At 36.9% G+C, this 25,192-nt stretch overlaps 2 protein-coding genes across 2 annotated transcripts in view; one reads left to right on the top strand and one right to left on the bottom strand.

Annotated features, from left to right (window-relative positions):
• The window catches only part of CUL3 (cullin 3), a 58,524-nt gene extending 52,208 nt beyond the window's left edge, over nucleotides 1-6,316 (bottom strand). Inside the window, exon 1 of the mRNA XM_007425576.4 lies at nucleotides 5,961-6,316. Coding sequence (XP_007425638.1) covers nucleotides 5,961-6,026 — 66 coding nt within the window. The 5' untranslated portion in view covers nucleotides 6,027-6,316. The remainder of the gene's footprint in view (nucleotides 1-5,960) is intronic.
• A 177-nt stretch (nucleotides 6,317-6,493) lies between these two features.
• The window catches only part of LOC103057412 (guanylate cyclase soluble subunit beta-2-like), a 53,114-nt gene continuing 34,415 nt past the window's right edge, over nucleotides 6,494-25,192 (top strand). The window contains exons 1-3 of the mRNA XM_088132441.1: nucleotides 6,494-6,679; nucleotides 12,914-13,096; nucleotides 18,042-18,150. Of these exons, the coding sequence (XP_087988567.1) occupies nucleotides 18,052-18,150 (99 nt within the window). The 5' untranslated portion in view covers nucleotides 6,494-6,679; nucleotides 12,914-13,096; nucleotides 18,042-18,051. The remainder of the gene's footprint in view (nucleotides 6,680-12,913; nucleotides 13,097-18,041; nucleotides 18,151-25,192) is intronic.

Raw genomic sequence — 25,192 nt, 5'->3', positions numbered from 1 at the left:
ATAAGGACTACTTGCACTATACTTGCATTGTATTTTTCAGGAGTACCATAAGCCATCAGATACAATGTAGAGCACAACCTCAGTCTTTTCTTGAGTTTGTTGTTCATCTCAACAGTTGGTTTATACTTTAATACTTTAATAATTCTTAATTCACTTCCTGAATAAAAACTGAAAAGCAGGACAAGAGTTATGTTATGCTTTGAACAAATCAACAATGGGATTTTTTCAATGTAATACTTTCCAGGAGAAAACTGCATTGCTCTTTTGCAAGAAATACAAAAGAATCTGATGGTACTCTGAGTCAAACAAACTAATATATAATAAACTGATTAGTTTTCAGGTGCTATTAAACTCTATGCCTTATATGTGAAAATGACTGTTTTTACCCCAGGTCAAACATGAGCAGTGGCATCCATGGGGCAAGAGGCAGGGGGTGACAGAACCACCAAAATGTCAGTTGTGATAGTGTCATCAAAGCCCAATCATTTTGTAAGTGCACTGACATCATATACTTGTCCAAACGGGCAGGGCTTTGATCACATTGCTGCAACCATCACCATGCCTGTTTTGATACTCCTCATGCAGATATCACTGAATATGACATTAGCAGAATGAATCAGAATTTATGGAGCGATGCTAAAGGCTGGGTACAGCAAGATAACCATGTTTTCTTCACAACTGCCCCAAATTAGTGATAAGTTATATAAGTGATAATTATATCAAAAAGTAGACCAAAGACTGAACTATCCTTTCTCTTATATCTTGTATTGTATATAATTACTTCAGGTTCTTTTTCACAACCTGCAACCAACACCAGAAGCAAAATACTTTGTAGTAGCAAAGTATAAGACTCCGTATCACCTATAACTCCCTTTTCTGGCTAGTATTTGAATAATCAAGTATATGTGGTTAGATACTGGAAACATATTTTATAGTCTCAGTCCAAAGAAACAGAAAGCAGTTTAGGAACTTTAAAAATATACAAATGTGAAACATAAAGAGCAAGTACTTCAACACAGATTTGTATAAATTGAAAATAATTCTATTAAATTTAATTTTGAATGTTCTGCTCATACAGCATTATATAGCTGACATTTTATATAACTTAATGAGTGAAGTGGAGGTTGTCATCTTAAATTGTTTATGCTTTAAAATTGCAATAAAAGGGGGAAAATGTGAAAGAGAAAGGAAAAAATCCAGACCAACGCATTTACAATATATATCTAGCCCACGCATCACATTATGCCATAATTAACTAAATAAGCAACAACTGGTTGGATTCTCAGTGTAGTGTGAGAATGCTAGTAGTTGTTGCTTCAATTAAGCCATAAACATAGTTTGTAAACCACAATAGTTGGATTCATAAAACATGTTAAATCAAAGCCAAGCAAGCTATATAGTGTCTTAATACAAAGTCCACAGCTGGACATATATAGCTTTAATTTTGATTAAGAAAAATTTGCACACCAAAAATACTTCTATATAATTTTCTTTATACAAATATGGTAATGATAAGCTAGATTTTGATTGGGTACTACATTCCAAAAATTTTAAAATGAGGATAATACTTTAGGCCAAAAACGGCAAATCAATGAATGAAACAAAACAGCATAGAATATTACAATATGATTCAAACTACTCTATTTCTTCCTCCATCATGCTAAGAAAAAAAAATTAATCTGGGATCCCACTGCAATCATTTATATTTATATGTAGAAAGGCCATGCAAAATATTTGCAAAGAACATTGGTGTAACATCTTCTTGAAGTGTTAAAACAGCCATGTTCTCCAGAAGATGGCTGCTTCAAAGGCTTTCCTTGACAGTATGCTCATACATGTATAAGTATAAACAACATTTCTATTGTGATCACCAATGAAGCAGCTATGTATGCAGGTATTCCAACTTTCCTGGAGGATGAAGATACTTTAATGCTTAAAGAATGGGTACTTTCTTTCAGCCAACATGCTTTGTGAAGCAACTTGACTGAATGCTTTGTGTAGCATTATCTAGTCATCATAAATAGAATTATTCAGCAAGCATTTATTGGAATTTTATTTAGACATTGACAAGACTATCCCTGGCCTGATTTCCCCTGAGTGAGTCAAACTGAAAATCTCCCAATAAAATCCAATATATTTGAGAACTCCTGGTTTACAAGGCAGAAGAGCACCAAAAATAAACTAAACTTATTGATCACGGAGAATAGCAAAAATGCTATCTATGAGTATAGTCCTTATCAGCAATGTTTATGTCAATCTACATGACTTTATGGTGCAAGTTACAAATTATTTAAGACAGAGTGGTGCAATGGATGAAGTATCCTTACGAAGCGTTTTGCATATTTGAAACTTGAAGGTCCACGCCAGAATAAAGCTCACTTTTTCATAAATGCTTACCAATCATAAATGCAAATCTTTAAGGTATCACAAGAATCTCTGTAACCTTTTTGTTATACAATGTAATATTCAGACTGAAATCACTGTGAACACTGCAAAAAAGATTCTCAATCATCTTTTCTTCTATTATTCATATTGTTATATTTCTAAAAGAGCTTTTTTAAAAAAAAAGAGGGACAGAGTAACTCAAATACATTAATTAATCTATACATTTTCATCTCTTGACCTACGACAGAGGTTGCTTACAATTTCTAAACCACAGAAGCCTAAAGTGAAGCACCTTCTAAAAGATGCTACTAATCTGTAATTTTTAATGTGATTTAAAGGGAAAAATATAAAATGGACAGTAAACTATAATATGATTGGATGGTAATGATATTAACTATATTTAATTAAATGTAAAATAAATAACAGGGTTTTTTTTGGTATTTTCAGTACTATTACTTTTTGCAGTGCTAAGACCATGAAATTCTCATCCCTGAGAAAGTGTTATACCCTGATCTACATAAACAAACCGACAATTACAGACTGACTCCATGTATTAAATATGAAGTAATTACAATGTGAATAAAAAGCAAAGCTACAGAAATATGATTCAAAGAATGTTGAAAATATATCACTATATATGACAGGATACACTCAAAGAATATATATTATATATTTTTCAATGGCATATAATTGAAGGCAATGTGACATTTCCACTTTTGTTCACATTACATTCCTGAAATGCATGCCCACTAGTATTTATTCCAGAGTATTCAACATGGATGGAGAAGACATAATATAACCTTTGACACCTTGACTGGTCTCTCCTTGCAAGGAAAATATGTTCTTAAGAACTTATCACTGAAGTCTCTTATTGAGGGTGGGAAGGAGACGGAAGAAAGCTCACAGGCCACCAAGGCATTGCACAAAACATACATCATAAGCTCCTTCTGCAAGGAGAACAGGAATAATAGATAGGACAGACATGGACCAAGAAGTGTCTAAAAGACTTCTAGCAGAGCAGCAGCAGGTTAATTTCATCAGAATAACATATTAAGAACCTCTTCCAATAATTGGCAATAAGATCCTGACCTCACAAATTAACTCATTGCCTAATTATATGTTCACACTTGTAAGTGACCAATATAAATAATCTGCTATCAAGTCTTATGCATGTGAATTTGGCATAAGATAGGGTCACTTTGTATACGTAATTAAATAATTGATACTGACATTATAAATTGTGCAATTCACAGTTACAGCATTGTTCTATACAAAGCCAGAAAATTTAGAATTATTTCAAAAATCGCCATGCTACTGTACAATAAATTTAATGTCTGTCCAACTCAATTAATACATTAAGATGTCAAAACTTAATATGCATTCTACCAATGAAATGTTAATGATAGCCAGTTAAAATGCATATGCCATAATGAGATTTAGTTTTCGCTTAACATAATGTGCAAACCTATCTAGAGTTGTTTGTAGATATCTGTTTCTTTTGTGGGATGATCTGTGTATCAACTAAGCAAAACATGCCATGCTATGGTTTAGTGCTGTGTATGCATCAAAAAAGAAGTTCACTAATTTTACTGTGGGTCTTAAAAATTCTCTATTGCCAAAAATACAAAATCTTGCCCACATTCAATACATTAACTTAATGACATTTTCTGATAAATATATGAATACTACACTACACATATTTTATATACCAACAGTGTAGCTCATTCCATATTTCTATAGTCCAACCTCATTCCTCTTGATTTTCTAAGATTGCTGTTTTCTTTGCTTGAACATACAGGATACTGATAGATAATCTTTGCTTTGAACACAGAATCAGTAACTTTTATGGTGATTTCTATATACTCTCCCTATGCATGCTGTAAACATTCTAAGCCAGTTACTTTCAAGCAAAATATAAATGAAAAACTTTTAACAATCACTAATATGAAACAATTTCATGGGAGAAACAGTAACGCTCTGTTTTGTGTGAAAACAGTTTGTGAATAATCTTCACCCACCAACATTTTACAGGCTCATCTGTAAGAAAGAAAGCAGAATGAAGAATATTTATCCTGACTACAAACTTTGTTTCTCTTGTTCAGTTTAACTCTTGTACACACTGAGGTATTTGCTGCATAGATCTCATTTACCATTGCAGAACATGCAATGAACATTTTCCTCACAAAAGAATAATATTAAAACTAAAGTTGTTTTTAACATGGTTAGACATCTTCATTGCAGCAAAAATGACAAAACTTCCTTAAAAAGTAACACCTTATCCCTGAAAAAAATCCCACTGTTTATGCAATCAACACTTCAAGTCAAAGTCATTTCAAAATTAACTAAATTAACAGAAAAATACTTGAGAATTTCATTGGTTCCTATGAAGCTGCTACTAGAAATACAGTTAGAAATGCAAGCTTTAAAAAGCAACTTGAGAGCAAATCTCATGAAATAAGCAGGACATAAATGTAATAGTTTTTTTTAAAAAAGGTGACTTGTTAAAATTGTGAATTACATGAATGCAGGAGAAAAGTATATTGAATTTTACTAGGTTTCTGTGTAAACTGGAATGGACACTAAGATTTTATTTTTAATCTAACTACTGCTTCGAAACATATTTTCAATAATGGAATTGTAGTCTGTACTGCTGTGACAGCTGCCAAATTATTTGTGTAATTGGGCACAGTTTCTTTCTTCACAAAGGCCAACAATTATTTGCCACTACTTTCCTGAATCAATAATGAAACTTTTGCTTAGGACAAAAAGAAAAGGTATTGCCTTTCAAATGTATACATATATGTACACCAACATAATCAGTGAAACAGATTCAAATATTGAAAATCCCCAAGCGTTCAGATTACAAAAATCCTTGATGAAAGAATGTCTTTGTGTTTTCAACCTTCAGTTGAAGCAACTGTCAACTGAAATCATCACAAGGTATGAAGCAATGTATGGAAGAAATCATCAAAAAATTCCTCCCAAATGACAACTATGCCCTACTTCAGAACTAGGTTATTTTGCCTTCTGATTTCAAACTGTACTGTGGGCAGTTTCGTTTATCGATACTAGCGTCCAAAAACAACTTTGCAAACATCCAAGGTGGGTCCGTTGACTGTCTGAGGCGCGACAGGTATGAGGCCGGATCCCGTGAGTTAATTTATTCTTCTGTGTAAAAAGACTCACGCGCTTATCAGTGTGATTTAAAAAAAAAAAAAAAAAGCTAAGAGCAGACCGGCCCCTTACAAAGGCCTGGGAGAAGCGTCCTTCCCTGGGGCAAATGACGGGCCCTCTAACCTCCCTCTTCGCTTCCTGGGACGGAAACTTGGGCTCTCCATTGCTCGCCCAACCGCGGCACCCTGGCTCGCTGGATTCCCAAGCTGCAGGGCCGACTTCCTTCCCCCACCCCAACCTCAAGAGTCGGTGACAGGCCGGGTCGAGGAAGCGAGAGAAAGAAAGCAGCGAGGCTTCTAGGCAAATTAGCCAGGCGAGGCCGGCGTCTCGTCCCATCGCCAGGCCGAGCCAAGCGGAGCCAACCCAGGCCCTGCGCAGCGACGCAGCCTCAGTTCACTCACCGGGAATGCTCGGATCCGCATCTTGGTGTCCCTCCGGCTGCCCGTCCCCTTGCTCAGGTTCGACATTTTGGGGCTCGGCGAGAGCGGAGCCCCTTCCTGAGGACCAGGAAGAAGTGGAGAGGGAAAGGGATCGGGGAGAAGCTCCTCCGGCAACAACAACAGAGGCACCGGCGACCTTTATCCCGACAGTAGGCAGTAAAAAGCCGAGCCGTGGCAGGCCCAGGCGGCCGTCTATTCTCACTCAGCAGCAGCGGTAGCAGCGGCGGTAGTGGCGGCGGCGGCGGCGGCGGCGACTCCCTCAGCCTCCTGCGCCTCCTCCTCCTCCGCCGCGATGGCGGCCAAACATCGCTCAGTGCGCAGGGCCGAGCAGGCCCCCTCCCCTCTCCCCGAGACACAGACACAGACAGATCGGGCGGGGGCGACGGCGCAAGAGAGAAGGGGAGGGAGGAGGAAAGGGGAGGAGCGCAGCCGGCGGGGAGGAGGGATAAGGGGGAGTGGCGTGGAAACCCAGCGAGGAGGGGAAGATTCGGCAGATCTCGCGAGAGCTCCAAACGGCTGCCTCGGTAAACGAAGAGTGGGGCGGGGGAGGAAGTATTGTCTTTCTCCTCGACTGCCGCTGGGGGCGCGCGAGCGAGCGGGGCAGATGATTGGACGACGGCGGCGGCGGCGCGGTGGCGACAGGATTTCGTTGTCACGCGATAGAAGCTCAGAAAGAGGAGGTCTGATTCATACGTAGTGTTGCTCGACTGGTTTTTGTTTTTTTCCTCGGTTCATGTTTGCCTGACACGTATATGAATACCTAGTTTTGGTCACCCACACATCTCTTGAGTTCTATTTAGTTGCTTCGTGAGGGAGGCTAATGGTTTTTGACTGGCAAGAAACAAAAATGGCAGTGTTAGAACTGTAGGGCTCGGTAGCTGTCACAAATTCAATAAATCCAGTGAATCAAAAATATATAACGTTAGCTGTTCTCACGAACATGCTATTATACTGCAAAACCAATTTACTTGTTTAATATGTATGCTATAATAACCAATTCAGGCTTCTGCTAAACTTAGAGCAAATCAGGTTGGTTTTAGATAGATGCATATATAAAAATGATTGTAAACAGTCGCTTTCATCAAAACTGCCATGTAATTCAAAACCATATGTGTTTTGAGATAACCCTGTGAAATAGCTAAAAGTATTTAGTTTTTACATACGTTAAGCCAAAATGTGCATTGTCAGCTAACGGGCATAGTAGAATGCTTCCTGCCTGAATACAGATCTGAACTCAAGTCTCCAATTTAAGAACAAGTTTTATCTATCACTGTGAAACCAAATTAGGATTTCAAGAATATGCACATATCTAAGTTCTCTGTCTGCAGCTTAAGCCAATATTGGTTTGTAAGCCTTAAATATGCTCCAGAATGCTGTGCTTCTCTGTCCTATAGGATGACAGGAGACAAATCCTTAGTATTTTCAAAGAGAATACTAATCCAGAAAGAGATGTGTTAAACAGCACATACTATTATTTCCCAGAGGAGTAGTATGTTTTTAAGGTCAACCATAATGGAAGCTAATAAGCAGCTACAAATAAATTAGATATGTTTGGGAGAAATGTAAAGATGCTGTGGTGTGACAGCTATATATAGAAAGAAGCATTATGTTTAGGTGAACTGAACACATTTCCTATGGCAAAAGAACCATACAAAATCATAGCAGAAACTTTATTTTGTTTTTGTTTACTTTTCTATGAACATAGCTGAATCCCATCATTTCCTATTGGTTTCCAAACTAGCATATGGTATAATCATAGGCTGTATCCACGTATTTAAAGTGGGACAAACTTTTGAGTAGAGATGTATAAGATTGTTCTGCAAATCTCATTTGGAATCTCAAGCTACTTTCAGAGTTTGAATCTTATCTTTTAAACCATTTAGATACTTAAATGTTACTGGAATCGAAGCAATAAAACGCAAAGATTACTTTCTTTGGAGAGAAGTGCATTAAACACAGTTTTCTGATTTTCTGTTTGTAGCTTTGTTAAGAAACACTAATATTCCAATGAGGTAAAAATAATAAATTATTTAACTATGTCTAAGGAATAGTTTGTGCTTGGTCAAATAAATAGGCCTGGATACTAGACTTAAATCGTTATTGGCTGGCTGGGTTCAGACAGCATAAAGAATTGTAGTGTGTTTAACCATAATTTTTGCAACATGGTTTACAAAACACAGTGTATGAGCTGATACACATGCTAAGCCAGAGCCAAGCCAACTACAACAAGGCTATTGCTGTGAGTGAATTCTGTTACAGCATTACATTTTTAGTGCAATAAATAAATATAACAAATAGGCTTTCAGGTAGCCATTGTGAGGGACAACAGTACAGTGGGCTATACACTTTCTTTACATTAAATAACAAACATTTTCAGAGTCCATATGAGGGACATAAGCAAGTGGGTATTTTGCTTCTTCAGAGATTCATGCAGCAGGTTTTGAGGGAGGATTTTTCCCTTGAAATTGTTTCAAATTGGCTAAAGAATATGCGGGAGAAATTAAAGTGCTGCTTGTAACAACTGCTTCACAGTAAAAAGCTAAATACGAGTCACACAAATAAGGCTATCATAAAAATAAGGAAGGACATTTTGTGAAAACAAAGTTTAGCAAGCCATAGATAGGTGTGTCCATTCATTATGCAGGCTTTCTATTAAAGGTTTAAAACTGAATGACACACCAGGAAATGAACTGCTTATGCCAAAATAAAACAACTGCATATGTTTCTTATTACATTTTTTTTACTAGTAATCAATATTCTTTTAATAGGAAGCAAAAACATATTTTACAAATCAGTAGTGTTGGAATATGCTGAATTTAACAATTCAATTGTAAATATATTGGCATTTCTCGCCATAATCTGGAATAGACTACCAAGATTTTAGAAAGCAATTTTTTTCCCTAGAGTTCATCAGATTTAATCAGAATGCTAAAAATTAATTGGTGGGTTAATTAATTTTATAGGGCCATCAATGTAGGTATTATTTTTAAGAATGTAAAACAAATAAGCAAACAAAATGACGTACTCACTGCCCTTTGAGACCTATATTTTTATTTTCTTGATAAAGTTGTGACAGCTATACCAAAAAAAAAAAATTACATTAATTAATGTGTTTGAAATCTGTAGAATGGCATAATATAAATGTGAGTCTGTCACTATGTATATCAGCTTTCTCATAAAATGGAATGCTATTCAAACATCCTTTACTGGAGATGTCATCTCAAAAGTTAGCAAAACTGGCTAGGCTTCAGATTCATGAATTCCTTCCTCCATCCATCTTCCTGCTTGGAGAAATGAAGAATTGAATTAGAAAAACATTTGATTTGATTCTCTGGAATTTGCAATATATATCAGAAGATATGCCCTATTTGCATTTACTTCTAGCTGTGGTGAGAAAATAAAGGAGAGGAATACACAAGGATCAGATCAAATGCTGCTATCTGTAGATGAATTCCTAAGGCATCTATGTACCAACTTTGTTGTTTGACAGATTCATCACATGGACTTCTTAAATCAAGAATCAGAACAAAAAGGGATGCTGAGATGATACAAGATCAGTCCTATATCATTATACACAGCCTCAAAGAAAATACACAATACAAATACAAAAGTTAAACGTGCTAGGAAATAGCAAATCAAGAAAGTCCCAGTTATCAGCTGAAAATCTGGGACAGGAAGTAAAAGCATAACTTCCATGTTCTTATCACAGCCATCTTGTTTCCATAGTAACAAAAGAAATATGTTCAGCATTTCAACAACTATCAAGGAACTGAAATGGATAATGAAAAAGGTGTTTTTTAACCAAGCATTACTAGGAAGTTACACAGAAAGTTTGATTCCCTGTGTCCATATGAGTCTTATATTTTGAGATTATCATCAGAGGCCTTCCTTTGAGTTGCATGACATAAAGTACATAATTAAATGCATGTATAACATCATAATATGGAAGAATTAAATATGCCTTCAAAATGGCAGACTGAAAAGAATCATATAATTCGTAATTTTGCAAAATTGATTCATAAAATACGTAAAGCTTAAAAGTGGGCTGCATCATTTCAGACTGATAGAGGAAAATCATTGTTCTTCTAGATCTGTGTATTGTGTGTGTACCTCTAACCATATAAAATTATCTATTACTAATGTGTAGAGACAAAATTTTGCTTTTTGATATCCAAGCCTGCTATTAGATTTGGATATGGAGCCAGTTTGGTGTAGTGGTTAAGGCACCAGGCTAGAAACTGGGAGACTGTGAGTTCTAGTCCCACCTTTGGCATGAAGCCAGCTGAGTGACCTTGGGGCCATCATTCTTTCTCAGCCCTAGGAAGGAGGCGATGGCAAATTATTTCCAAAAACTGCATGGAGTTACCTAGTCACAGGAATCAAGACTGACTTGAAGGCATGTGCACACACAAGATATTTAAAAATCTGCAAGTAGCAGAAGGCTGGCCCCAAGCTTGCTGGCCCTGTTTCCTGACAATTTTCAGTAGAAGAGGTGTGATTCATATTCCTGGCTGAATAGAGAATTATTTTTGTGTTCCAGGACATGCAGATAGATGACAACATAAAATGGCTAAGTTTGGAACTGAGGGTAGATGGAGGTCAATTTCTACAGCCTCAAACCCTTTACATGCATTTAAATATCCTGAGGGAGTTTGTAGTTCACAGCTAAACAAGGTTATAGGTTCTCTGTGAATGCAATTTTGTTCTGCAAAGGATCTCATTCCAAATCAATGACCTTGTATTCAGGTTCATGTTCACAAAGGCAGGACTCAAAAAGCAAATAACTATTTAAAAGGAGGGAATAACTCTTAATTAATCTGAGTTTTCATAATGAACAGCTTAAATGTAAAGGATTTAAGAAGAGGATTTGAAAGCAGTTGTAGTCCTGTTTTTATTCCCTTCCTCTGCTCTGTCAATGACTGTCAAGGAAAATCCAAAAGTAGCTGGTATGTCTGCCGAAGTGAAGGAATGACTTGGCTCCTCTGCTATCTATTCTGCATTAATGATGGCCGTTCCCATCCCTGCTGAGATTGCAATTAAGGGCTTCCAAAGCCGAGTGGATGGTATGCGGCAGATTCAAGTTCCAGTACCAATGATTTTAAAACATATACTATATGTCTTTGTGTATATACTTATATTGTGTGTATGTATGTGTGTGTGTTGATTTCTTTTTGAATCTATGATACATATTCAAGAGTTTACCTTTGAAGTCTACTTAGAAGTGATAATTACACCCTGATTTCTTGCTTGTTATGTTTAATATAGTTTAGAGTTTCCTTATCCCTCATGAATGTGGAAAACAGAAATTCCACCCTTTTACTATCCTGTAATGTAGAAGTGATTATTATTTTTCATTCTGAAGGCCACCTTTCCCACCCTCCATTCACCTACCATGAAGACATATGCCAGCCCTGGGGCAAAAGGCAATAGTAGGAGGTTCCCAAGCTACATATAGGCTGTTATTGTTGTTCAGTCATTAAGTCGTGTCTGACTCTTCGTGACCCCATAAACCATATTGTGCCAGGCCTTCCTGTCTCCCTGAGTTTGCTCAGTTTCATGCTCATTGCTTCAGTGATGCTATCTAACCATCTCATCCTCTGCCGTCCTCTTCTCCTTTTGCCTTCAATCTTTCCCAGCATCAGGGTCTTTTCGAAAGAGTCCTCTCTTCGCATTAGGTGACCAAAGTATATGAGCTTGAGATTCAGATACTTATAGGCTAGAGGTGTACTATTCCTCTCTAGTATTCCCCCCAATCTCAAGATATCCATCCCCATGCTGCAATTTAAAGCAAGGTGTTGCAGGGTAGTGGGTCAGAGGTAGATGTTATTAACAAGCTTTGGAATATTGATTCCCTGGTTCTTGTTAAATTTGTATAATTACATTTCAAGGATGGTGAATGCGAAGTACAGTAAGCTACGTTATTTTTAGGGTCCTGGTCTTGCTATCATGGCTTCCTCTGTCTGATCTCAAGGGATAAGAAACAATGATCCAAAATGTATTGTCGAAGGCTTTGCGGGCAAGTATACATCGGGATCACAAAACGCAGCATCCATACCAGGATAAAAGAACACGAAAGACACTGCAGACTACAGCAACCAGAAAAATCTGCAGTAGCTGAACATGCTCTCAAGCACACTGGACACAAAATCCTATTTGAAAACACAGAGATACTGGACAACACCAACAGGCACTATACCAGGCTATACCAGGAAGCCATTGAGATTCACAAACACCAGCACAGTTTCAATAAAAAAGAGGAGAGTCTAAAAATCAACAAAACCTGGGTACCAATCCTGAAAAATACAGCCTGCAAAAGGTCAACGAACTCAGCTCAACCACCAGGACATGTGAACAGTTCACACAATGAACTTGCTAATCACCCCCAGCAGCCCCTCGTTAACAATTCAATAGAAGAAAAAATCCTGCCTAATCCCCAGGAAGATACACACAGATTCTGACACCAAAACAAGCAGCCACTCAGTAACCCAACACACACACCCAATCCCCCCTTCCCCCCCCCCCCCAGATCTCTATAAATACCCACAAAAGGGTCACATCACCCTGGGCACAGAGAGAACTGCTCCTGTCTGTGCTCCTGCACTCTGAAGATGCCGGTCACAGGTGCTGGCGAAACGTTGGGAAACAAAACTTCCAGAACACGGCCACACAGCCCGGAAGACCCACACAAGCCAATGATCCAAAATGATTCATCATGTTATCAAGCATTAACTACTATTAATAAGATCTTAAATTTATATCAATACTTACTGAAGCAGCAATAGAAAAACAACAGAAAACTGGAGAACCGTATAATTCATATATTAGGAAACAAATGATTTTTAAGATTTCTCTACGTATATTTTTCTACATATATTTGAAACAATATATTTATTTTATTTATGTATTTGTTACAGTAATATCCTGCTTTTTCTTCGGGAACTCAAAATGGAATTCTTCCTCCAGTTTTCCCCATATTAACAACCCTGAAAGTCACCCAGTGTGCTTACATTGCTGAGAGTGGACCTGAAACTGGATCTCCCTAGTCCAAGTCTGACAACCTAACCACTACACTGGAGTTGTAGAGTTGTGAAAAAATGGTGGGTATTATAACACTGTCCCTTGGTTGATATGCTACAGATATCAAATACAGATATACTGCTGGCAGCTCAGCTACTGATAGAGAATACTATGCCAGAACAGCCATTTTCTAGTCTCCTATTGACTTTAGTGAGAAGGGAGATAAAAGAAGAAATTCATTTAAATATATATGTTTGATTTTCTTTCAAAAGGATTTTATTTTTTTTTAATGTTTTTGTTTTTTGTTTTGCATTTTAATGTGCATTGATGTATATACCTACATGGGAATAAAATATATGTTAATTTATGTTTACTTAGTTAAAATATTGGCATTCATTTTCACAGTCTTGCATTTGAGTGTCAGGAATTGCAGTTAAATAAATTAGCCTTGGAAGTGGAGGATTTTCCATTAAATGATATTTAATCTAATCTATAGTGTTATTTATAGCAAGCTTCAAAAATGATTCAGAATAAGTCCTTGGATCCCATGGACAAGTCCAGCATCTCTCTGCTATTCAATAAACTGTGCACATCTTTTTTTCAAGCTTCTTCATGTGCCTAAAAAAGTATAGTTTTAATGAATCAAATCACTGAAGTGGCACATCTTTAATGTGACTCTTAAAGGAGCTCCATCTTTTTTTTCCTGCGAAATGACATGCATGCTTTAATCAACAGCCCAGAGATGTGGTATTAATTCAAGATCCAAAGCATGAGCATCCTTATATTTATTTAACAGGAAGGGAGCATTCCACAAAGTAATGGATACATATGCCCAGAAATTGATGTATTGTAGCCTAAAAATTTATAGCGGTTAAGGCACTAGGTTAGAAATTGGGAGACAGTGAATCCTAGATCCACCTTAGGCACAAAGCCAGCTGGGCACTCTCTCTCAGCCCTAGGAAGTAGGCAGTGGCAAACCACTTCCAAAAATCTTGCCAAGGAAACTGCATTGACTAGTCCAGGCAAGGAGTGCCTGGTCCAGACTACTCACCAGAAGTCAACACTGACTCAGAGGCACCAAAAGCAAACAAACAAAAAAGAAAAACCTGAAGAAGACAGAAAGTTTGTGTGCATCAGGCAATTGCTTGTACTGCTCTATTTGTGTATTGAAAGAAATATTGGCAACTGAAGATTGTTAGGGGAGATTTGGAGTGACACAATAAGGTTCCTGATTATTGTCCTTTGGGTGGCCTATTTTTTTCAAAGAAGTGTATCTATATAGCAGCTCATTTTGGAAAAGTCATATCACAGTTTTAGCATCTTCTACAATCATATATTTCCATTTACCTCTGTACATTCAAAATATGACTTTTGGGCTTGATCTGTGCAGCTTTTCCCAAGTAGAATAGTTGTAAACAACCAATTAGCCAATTAAATCCAATATTTTAGCGCAGGTGAACATTCTTGGGAAGTGACTATATAAAACTGTCATTACCTACTCTTTATCATAATATACATCCATCACAAACAATATGTAGGATGAAAAAAGAAATCAAATGTAAAATTCAGGACATTTAAGACTTCGGTCCTCCAAGGATTGGAAATGTCACGTTCAGCTTAATAAGACTTCCTTCCAGATGCAGGTGCTTAGGAATATGCTAAATATACTACTGTCACAGAGCCAATTAGATTTCCATACACATATCTATGGGCTGGATTATGCCCAACATTTGTCTTGGTACATCTTCTCTCTCTCTCTCTCCTCCTCCCTCTCCCTCCCTCCCTCCCTCCCTCCTTAATTTCACAGGAGAATTTCACATTATTCTACTAGACTGTGTCTACATTATTCTGAACAATTTCTAGCGCCCAGCTTCCTTGAAGTCTTAACTCATGAAGGTGTTCTAATTACTGCATCTTGCCATGACACATTTTCAAAACGAGTTGAGCAAGAGAAAATATGCAATGCAGAAGCACGTGGGTGGAGTTTGCCTCTTTCTTTTTGGTGTCAGTATGCCATCCTCCACAGCTTCCTCATGTAGTAGATTCTGTTTCCCTATTTCTCTCACCCATGAAATTTAGTTAGGACTAAAGATTTGAGCTGCAAAAACCAGGATAGCTGCAGTGGTCAGACCATTAATTCGATGTATCTATTTAGTGTCATTAGTGGTTGACCTGGTTTTTGGATCCTGAATACTGTGACCTCAACACCTCTGATTGTTTCAAACAGTGCAAGGGAAGGAGACTCTGGGTAAAGTCAGAATGATAAAATTAAAACATTGATAGCTAAATTTTTAGGAGTAGCTAGGATTTGGAATAAGAAGCTACCTCCTGCACAACTATCAACATGTGCACAATGATTTAGTCACATAAATGCCATGACTTATATACTTGCATTACCTATCATGGCACAAGTACATAATCATGGTGCTTCTGTGATTTCATCATCAGATGTGTATCATTCTGGCACCATAGCTGTTTACTGCGGACATCACTGGCCCCAATATAAACATTGTGAATATGGAAATAATTGTTCTGATTACAGTAGCAAAAATCTTTGGCTCAGATCAGGCAAGATTCATTGCTAGCTGGTGTAAACTTCCTAAGGTGGTCATGGAATGTTGAAAATACCAGTAAGCTATGGCAGGGAGCTGCATATAAACAAATAGATTATATTATGTTGTTGCCACTGCTCAGTTTATCATTGATCCATCTTATTAATTAGTTGGATACAAATTATATGATTGAAGTATTTTATGATGCATCCATTCATAAAAATGTATTTATCTGAAGAATTATACCTTTATTATTTATTTATGCATTTGTTTAATATGTTCTTATTTATTTATTATATTATTATTAAATTAATAATAAATAAATAAGAATAATCCATGGTGCCAGTAAGGGGACAGCAGCGAAGGGCAGAAAGGGTGACTCTGGGCAGCTTACAATTAAAAACAAAGACAATAGAAACAATAAAAATATAAATACCCTCCAATTAAAATCACAAGTAACAAATCTATAAAAGACAGTATACTTATGCCATCTTTTCCTGACCATGGGCTTAGTTAGTGGTCTGGATCAACTTGAATTGTATTTCCAAAGAAATATCTTAATCACATGGAAAAATAACTGAAAATAATTATTTCACACTACAATCCTATACACTTGAGCTGCAAGCAACCCACCCAAAACATTGGTTATGAGTTCAGAGCCTGTCCTAAGGTAAAACTGAATTGCAATTTTTGATATTTCAAAAGGGAATAATATTCAATATATGGAAAGTAGTCAAATTAATTCAATTCAAATTTAAGTTTTGTTCTGAGTCTGCCGATCTGTTATCTCCAAAGTACTACTTGCAGCAAATAAGAACCAGCATCTTGGAATCAGAAGGGGTTTGACAAGAAAACTATATGATGCAAATTGCTTCCCTTTCTGCTGTCTCCTTACTGGCACCATGGATTCTAATTTACACTGAACTTAATGAATTGACTGATCTTAGGGACACTTCCTAGGTATGCAGTTAATACAAGGATAGATTGCATACTACTCCTGAGCACCCAAAGAGAATTATCCTTGGTACTCTTCCAGTGATAGAAGCTAGATCAGGCAAAGTCAGGAGCAGAGGGTCTGAGTTCAGACTGAACCATCACACTAACAATGCACAAGTTTGAACCACTCCTGCTGAGAAGCAAACAGGTCTTAGCCCATTTGGATGCAAAGGCAGGAAAATGGGATGCAAGCTTTGAATCTTGGACCTGCTGTATGGATATTACATTTAATTATTGTAATTATTTTTAAAAGGTAATACAGGGAAAATGTGCAAAAACAAACAAGAACAGTACTATCCAACAAATTAGTTGTGAATTTGTATTATCAAAACAAAATTCAATTCAATTCAATAAAAAAAGAAAAAACTTTAAAAATTACACACCAAATTAATATATGAATATATTACTAAACAGCATATCAAATTGTGCATAACATTTGATATATTTTGAAATCTGTACTAATTGAAAATACTGTGTCATTTTTTATTAATAGAAAAAGTAGCCTTTTCAAAAATGGATAAATTACACATTTTCTTAAATCCAGTATTTGTTATCAGGACTAACAGTATTTTTCCAATTTTTCAGTATAATTCTCTTGTTTTGGCTATTCTCCATAGCCAATATAATCAATATTCTTTAAAAATGGTCAGATTCCACAATTTTGTAATATCATTCAAAATAACACTGGCATCTGTAACTTGAAAACAAATTTATTTCTTAGAATATTCTTTTATCAGTAATTGAAAAATATCTTTAAAGTCAGTCTGATTTTCAGAAAAAGACTAAAAAAATGATGGCATCTCAGGTTTCTTTGAGGCAACTAACTAAACTAAGGCATCTGGTTTATTTCAAGGAATCAGTACATGCTCAGATTGATTATATTGCCACTGATGTGTATTAGGCAAAGGGAATTCTGTTTACAATCCTTGAAGTAATTAAAGTAACTATTCCAGACTCTGGCCAATCTTTGCAATAAAGCATCTTACTATCTATTTTTCAAGTAGAGTTTTTAACACAGACTTAAATATTTGTGAGACTCAGCATCAAAACCCAATCCACATCCTAGTAGGGCCAAATACTGCACGTCTAGTTGCATGTAAGTAAGGAAATGCAAAATCTTTTTTGCTACACATTGATCCGACAAATTGCCAAGATCATAACAGAGATACATAATACAACTTTCCAATAAAGCCCATAGAGGTTGATATTCAGTTCAATTCTCATTCCACATAAATATAAATGATAAAATAAATGCCTAATTCTATTTTTGAAAAACTGGTGAATTAAAGCATTCTTCAAGAGATAGCTTCATCCTAGCCAGTGGAATCCTTGGTGGCCTGTCTTGCCTTATACATTGCTTTTGTAGTCTCACTGTTGGCAGTTGCTCGTTTTCTTCATTCATGTGGCTTTTCTAGTATCTGTAATAAAAACTGTGACTGTGGTTACGATCTGACTTCAGTTTTCTTTTGCTTTACAGAAGGTCATAAATGCGAAGATTGGTCGCAAAGTTACTTCTTCATCACTGTCGTAACTGTGAATGGTTACTAAACAAGGCAGTCGCCAAGCCTGTAGATCAATGGATGTTAGTAAGTTGCTCTGCAGAGAAAAAAAAATAAGTAAAAATAACTTTCTTATTATCCATTTATAGATGCTGTAATTCAGTTCCACTGTGCATATTTAATATTGTATGTTGCATAATACTGCCAGATGACAATGATGCTTACTTCTGGGTCATGTTGAAACTGGGTGGATGGTGAGTAGTTGCTCACAAGTGTGCTAATTTAATTTATTACTTCATGCTAATTAGTGATATACATCTACTGCCAATCCTGTAATTGCCCTCTTGAAGCTGACAGCCTGCTAAAAGGACATAATCTTTCCTCATGATGAAGTGAAATTAAGGGAAGTTGCTTGTCAGTCTCTTTCTGAAATACCAGATGGAGACTTCAAAATAGTAAGACTGCTTGTGCCTTTTGACTGTTTACAATTTCTTCTTATAGTGTCTATAATTTCCTCTTTGGTATTATTTTTACATGTGGATGTGGGTAATATTAATTCCTTGATTTAATGGATTTACAGAGACCCTAGTATGGATTTAATGATTCTCTTTCCCCAACCCTTTAAATTACTTCATTTATTTCACAATATGGCAAACCAGCCCTGCTGTGTTTAGAAATCTTTCCTGTCCATCCTGCTAAGTAGGTTCCTGGACTTCTACCCCCAAGTTTGTTTTATTTTTATCTAGTGTAAGCTAAGCATATTCTTGAAATCATCGGATTAGACTGGACTGTTGGTTTGGCTTTTTCTATCCATCATAGCAGGAATATGCAGGTCTTTATAATTTAAAGAATGGTTCTGCATACAATAAAAATAAATTTGTATCAAAATGTTTAACACAAAAGAAACGATTCCAAGGCCTAGACAAAATCTGAGAGTATTAATTTTGAAAAACTGGTGAAAAGGTAATACTGAGTCAGTGAAAAAAAAACTACACCAGTGAAATAGTTACATTAAACTTATTACTACAATTTAGCACAAGGGCTAGCGATGCAACATTCATTGGTCCATAGCACTCACAACATCTCTAGATGGAGTTGGTAGTGCCTGTTTAAGTTATTGAGTTTAATCATCTGCTCAGTGCAGGAATCCAAATTAAAGCACCCCTTACAGCTGCCATTTGGACACACCTGTTAGAGACACACCATCATCATTCTGTGTCCTGCACTCTGTAACAACAGAGAACAAGTCTTTCTTCTGTGTCACATCTGTTCATTTGAAACCCAGTAAAATATTCCCCATCAGTCTTCTCATGGCAATAGTTCATGACAATATTTTTCTCTTCTAAGTGAAACACACATTAGTGGGGAAAGAGTGCATGGAGGTGGGGAAGCCAGTGGGGAGAAGAATGAATGGACCTGTTTGTAACACCCAACAAATACTGAGCACCAATAACCTGTATTGTATATCCAGCATTAAAAAAAAATACAAATTCCATCTTTACAATGTCACGTTTGAACTTCAGATTTTTTTCACCTTCAATCTGCTTAGTTTTGGTTTGATAATTTGCATATACACACAAGGAAGAATTCTATTTGTGCTTTTCAAAGGCTTCCCTTACTCCACATTCTGATTTCTAGCTTAAGCAATGACAGCGGCCTCATCTGAATTCCACCCATCCTTGCAAAATATTTGAGAGATGCACATGGTCTCTGAAGTCAAAATATATTTGAGGCCTTTTATTTCAATGACTGCATATCATATGTAACTGTTACTCATTTTTTCCAGGGAAAATCTTATTAACTTGATGGTCAGTGACCTCCACACATTAAAGTTTGGAGACAGTTGCTTTTTATTGCCACCTATAGTATTAAAATTAAACAACATAGTGGGACCTAAGTAAGTTAATTATGAGTAATCTTCCAGCAGAAAGAATGGTAGAGACTGAGCAGTTGTTGTGGGGTAAATGGAGTAACAGAGAAACAGAAGTCCTAAAGGATGTCTATTTGAGTTGTGTTTGTAGAGGCTGGCCTGAGAACAATGTTCACAGGGATGCTGAGTCAGTTTTAAAATAATGTGTTTCCTCTATAGTTTTTAAGTCTAATAACAGAATAACGCCTGGGGAGTCGTGAAATTTCAGTTCCTGGACCAGGAGGGTCTTGAAACAGTCACTCGTGCCTCAGTCACCTCTCAATTGGATTACTGTAACACGCTCTACAAGGGGCTGCCCTTGAAGACCACTCAGAAGCTACAGAGGTCCAGAATACAGCAGCATGGGCATTGATGGGTATCCCATGGCACTGATGTGCATGTGTTCCCACTGCTTTGTGATCTGCACTAGTTGCTAGCTGGCTTCTGGGTGCAATTCAAGCAACTGGTTATCATCTACATAGCCCTGCATGGCATAGGGCCTAGTACTTGAGGGACTGTCTCCATATATTCCTCCCGTCCAGCCAGGTCAGCTAGAGTAGGCATACTCCAGGTCCCATCTGTTAAGCAGGGTCATCATATGGGACCTAGGAAGCACTCCTTCTCGGTGAATGGCTGCTCTGGAATGACATCTATAATGTTTCCCCGCCTTCTGGCCTTTTGTAAACTGTGTAAGACCTGGTTGTTCTCCCAGACCCTGGGCAAGAATGGGGGTCCAGCCCCTTTGGTTAGTTATTGGCTGCTTGGTTTTGGGGTTTGGGTTCCTGTTAGGTGTCTTCTTTTTCCTATTGATATGTTTTATTTTCTTTTGAATTTTATCTGTAAGCTGCCCAGAGTTATTACAGAGTCAGGCAGCCTCAAAAATGAAATAATAAATGAATAAATAAAAATACAGAAGGATTTCTGAGGGAGAATAACATTTGTTAAGCTATAGCCTATTATTGTTTGAACATGATCCCGTTAATATTTTGGCTTTATAAAGTTCTATACTTTCACTGTTTTTTACATTATTTAAGTGGGAATTGTTATACTGAAGACTAGTGTATCCATAAGTGCCAGGTTGAAGAATAAATAGAGTAGATATAATAGAAGCTACGCAAACACTGTCACCTATTTTGCCTTGCCTTGATAATTAAAAAATAATAATTTGAAAAAGTCACTGTGATATATTGAATTAGAATACTACAAGTGAAAGCATTCCCATTATTTTAGTAATTAAGCCCTGAATTAGGATGAAAGTTAAAACATTGAATTATACAAACGTTTGGATTTTATAAATCTTTTTATTACATATGAACCTCATTTTATTCTGCAAGAAAAAAATCTGTAATTTCTCTATTACAGTTCATTGGCTTCTGTATATCATATTTCATCCACATAGGCAATTCTGTTGTTTCTGCAAACATACAAAATCAGGAGGAACTTACATATTAATCTGACTACATAGCATTAGCTGATCTTGATTTCTCTTTCTTCTCTTTACCCCCACCCCCACCCCATCCCCATTTATATTCTTATTGTGATCAGGTAATATTTCTCACTAACCAATTATATGTTGTGCTTTTCTTGGCTTATTTTTGGCCTGGTTTTATATCCTATTCAGGTTTCCAACCAATCCATATGCATGCAAGAAATGAACATCTAAAAGGAAAAGAAAACAAACAAGGAATTGGCCAAACAATCTGTGCTTACTTTGCTCATCTGCAAGACTGAATTCTGCTGGGTTTTGGCTTCTTCAAGTAATTATGGTTTAGTACCACGTATGAGTACTGTATAATCTTTCATTTACACCAGGATATGCCCCCTGATTCCTTTCAAATCTCTTCTCTTGTATTTTATGCTGTTTGGGTTTTTAAAATCCAAAATACACTTTGTACTCCAATTTTAGTATATGGGCTGCTGAAACAAGCACAGATATAATGGATAACTATGGTAATCCTGGAGCTAACCCATGACAATGAGTGCTGACCTCTGAGGATAGGTGCATTTATCAGACTATTTTGTACTGCGTTACACATATTACTACTATACTTTAGATTTCACTGTATGGCATATTTGCTGTAGGAAATTGTCGTGTGCCCATTATATTCCTCATATTTGCCAAAACTGCAACCGTCTACGACATTTTAAAACTTTGTTAATGTAGCTTTTATGCAACATTTAACTGCTGATTTTGTTACGCATTTCAGTTTTACTGTAACTAATTAATACATTATTCTTTCAATACTCTTCTCTCCAGTGTTCTAATTCCTCCAACACTAAATATCCCTTTCCAAGTACCATGCACTGAAATGATCTCGTAGTAGATATCAATGGCATTCTCATCTCAGTCCCTGTTAATGCTTGGACCCCAGAAAATGATGTTAGAGGTGAAACAGAGAGTCTTTGACTTGGCCTGCAGAATAACAGATGCAAAGCTTCAAACTATTGTTATGGGGGCCTCTCCAGTAGAGCATTCCCAACTATTTTTCTAATATACTCTCTGTTTCATGTATGAAGATGTTTATGTTAGCAAGGTTTGACACCTTATTGTCAAAGATGTTGGCAGGGAAGTTCAGTAACATCCCATATGCAGAATGCCTCACTCCATGCTTGGATAAAACCATTGAGACACATGGCATTCTGAGTTAGTACTACTCCTACTCCTACAGTCGTGCTTGCTGTCAGAAATGTTGCATTTGAATTACACGTAGGCTTAGATGGTTTAGTTACCAATTTTGAGCTAGACCATTCATAATTCTTAATGTTTGTTACCATCTGCATCTCCCTAATCTGCTAATTTCTCACTTTTTATTGTTTTATATTGTGTATTATATCTGTACTATACTTTTGGCCTTGGGCTCAAAATTCAATACATACATAAATACTTGCTCCATGATTGGAAAGCTCCTCATGTGGTAAGACAAATATGTTGTCACTCTATGCATCAGCAGTGAGTAGTAGTTCCATAAGAAGGTCAGAACTAAGCCTGCTTTAAATTACCTTGGAAACTAAATGTGTCAAATAAAGCCAAAGTAGCTGTTGGTATTCTCTTTGAAGTATTGGCTGGAAATCATCTGAAGGAAATATTTCCTACAGCTCTGGCATTTAAGACTGCAAACTAAAATATTTAGAACATGAGCCGTGTAGGCAGACAATTTGGGAGTAACTATTACAGCTGTAGTCACCAAACTTTTTATTATTATAGTAGTTGGGAGAGAAGATAGCTAAATCCATAACAGCAGAAGAATGAGAGAATAATGGAGGGAAGAACTACCCCACTACTTCAGATTACAGAGATGAAGATGTAGACTGGTTCTCCTGGGGGTTGTCACTACTATAGTCTGGGAACTATGCACTTTTGTGCGGTATAGTAAAATCAGAATGCAAACATGTGAGGAAATATAACAAAGAGCCTGGGCTAAGGGCATAGGTAGTCCAAATTCCTGTTACCCACACTGACCAACTACAGCCTTAAGAGGCTAATTTGCTACATAGCCCTTTCCTGTTTTTGTTCCCCAACAGTTATTCAGAGGATACGAAGGACAGAATTAGTTCAAACCCTCTTAGGCCATATAAAACTTGAGTTTTCAACCACAGCTTGTGAAGTACTATCATGGGTGGCCGTGGATTAAAGCAGCCTTCTCTGGTTGTGCTGCCAGATGCATTTTACTTCGACTCCCCAAATGTGTAGCCATCATGGCCAAACGTTAGGGAAATTAGATGAAAGATTTATGACAGTGCTTGCTAAGAGCTGACAATTTTCTACTGTAAGTATGTATCCTGTCTTTGGAGTCCAGTTTCACAAATTTGCAAATCTGAAGAGGAATAGTAGCCTGTTATTAACTGTCCTTTGTTAATGTGCGGCCGTAAGATTATGTTTGGTGTCTTCCTAAGTCAAACGGATAGCTTACTGGGGAAGGGAGAGAGATGGTATCTCAAAGACATGCTAGATGTGAACTGAGTGTGTGGAAGGGCATATCTCTGCCCTATCCAATCCTTTTACCAATATAGCAGGCTTTCCAATTCTGCAGTCCCTGAGATCAAGCATGATTGAGGTGTGCCAATATCCATGTAGTTAATATGCATGTGAGTAATACTCCAGAGTCTCCTGGAGTAGGCAGCTATAATACATTTAATGAAATTGATAAAAAGATAAAAATCTTACTCTTTTCCATGATTGTGCATATATTCTGTGACTTACAGAGCAGTGTGGGACTTTTGTAATAGGAAATTAATACCAAGAATGCACAGAAAATGCTGGAACTGGAGTTTAAATCCTGCCCTTTCAGTTTGTTTAATCAGCCACAGGCAATTAAGTAATTTTTAAGAGCTAACTTTGAACAGCTTTAAAAGGAATGTTTTTAATGCCTTTTGTATGAAAAGTAGGTGAGAAAAATGATGGGGAAGAAACATCCAGTGTCATGTTTGCCTGTCTGATCAGGAAGTATATATCTCTGTGAGCACTTAAATTTGATCCAATGGCACAAACTAAATCTTTGTCATTCCAGCAAAGATTGTTTAGAAAAGAGGATTTAACCAGCAGATTTGCTGCTTAGAGCAGGACATCAAACAGCATTTTCCTTGACTAGGAAAATCAATAATTGGGCCTCCAAAGTGGCTGGCTTTCAGTTATCCTCACATTCTATAAAACTACTAGTGTTCAGGAATAAATAAAATAATGAAAGAGAAAGAAAAAAAGAGGAGATCTTGCTGAACAACTTCCAAGCAGGCAGACCAGAGGGACCCTCTCCAACCATTTTCTTGTACTCTGATGTACTGAAACAAATATTCCCTTGTTTTCCCTATATTTTACCTTTTTCGGTGCATTCATTTTATATTTAAAGATTTGATTTCATTGGTTTTAAAAGAAAATTTCTCATTACAAATTACAAAACTGCATGCTTAGATACCTGTTGCTAGATTTTCCAATTTGGTATAAGGCTTGTTAAATTCTGTATTTCTGGGCTTTGGGCAAGAAGATCTACAACATCTTCCTTTTTATTTTTATTTTTTTCTAGAAATGATCTGGAGGGCAAAACTTATGCTGGAGCTAAGAGTTCCCTAGCTGGAGAGACTAGGGACCTAAATTTAAGTCCTCTCTCAGCCATGGAAACTCACTAGGGGATTTCCAGCAAAGTATTATTTTATAATCTAACCTTCTTCACAGGGTTGTTGTGAAAAACACAGAAGGCAGTGCTGTATATGCCTCCTTAAGGTATG

Source organism: Python bivittatus, unplaced genomic scaffold (genome assembly GCF_059951505.1).
Source record: "Python bivittatus isolate LINGU-HERP-01145 unplaced genomic scaffold, Pbiv_v1 ctg000980_np1212, whole genome shotgun sequence".
Classification (NCBI taxonomy): Eukaryota; Metazoa; Chordata; class Lepidosauria; order Squamata; family Pythonidae; genus Python; species Python bivittatus.
Note: the sequence above shows the minus strand (reverse complement) of the source record. Positions and strands in the feature narration are given on the sequence as shown.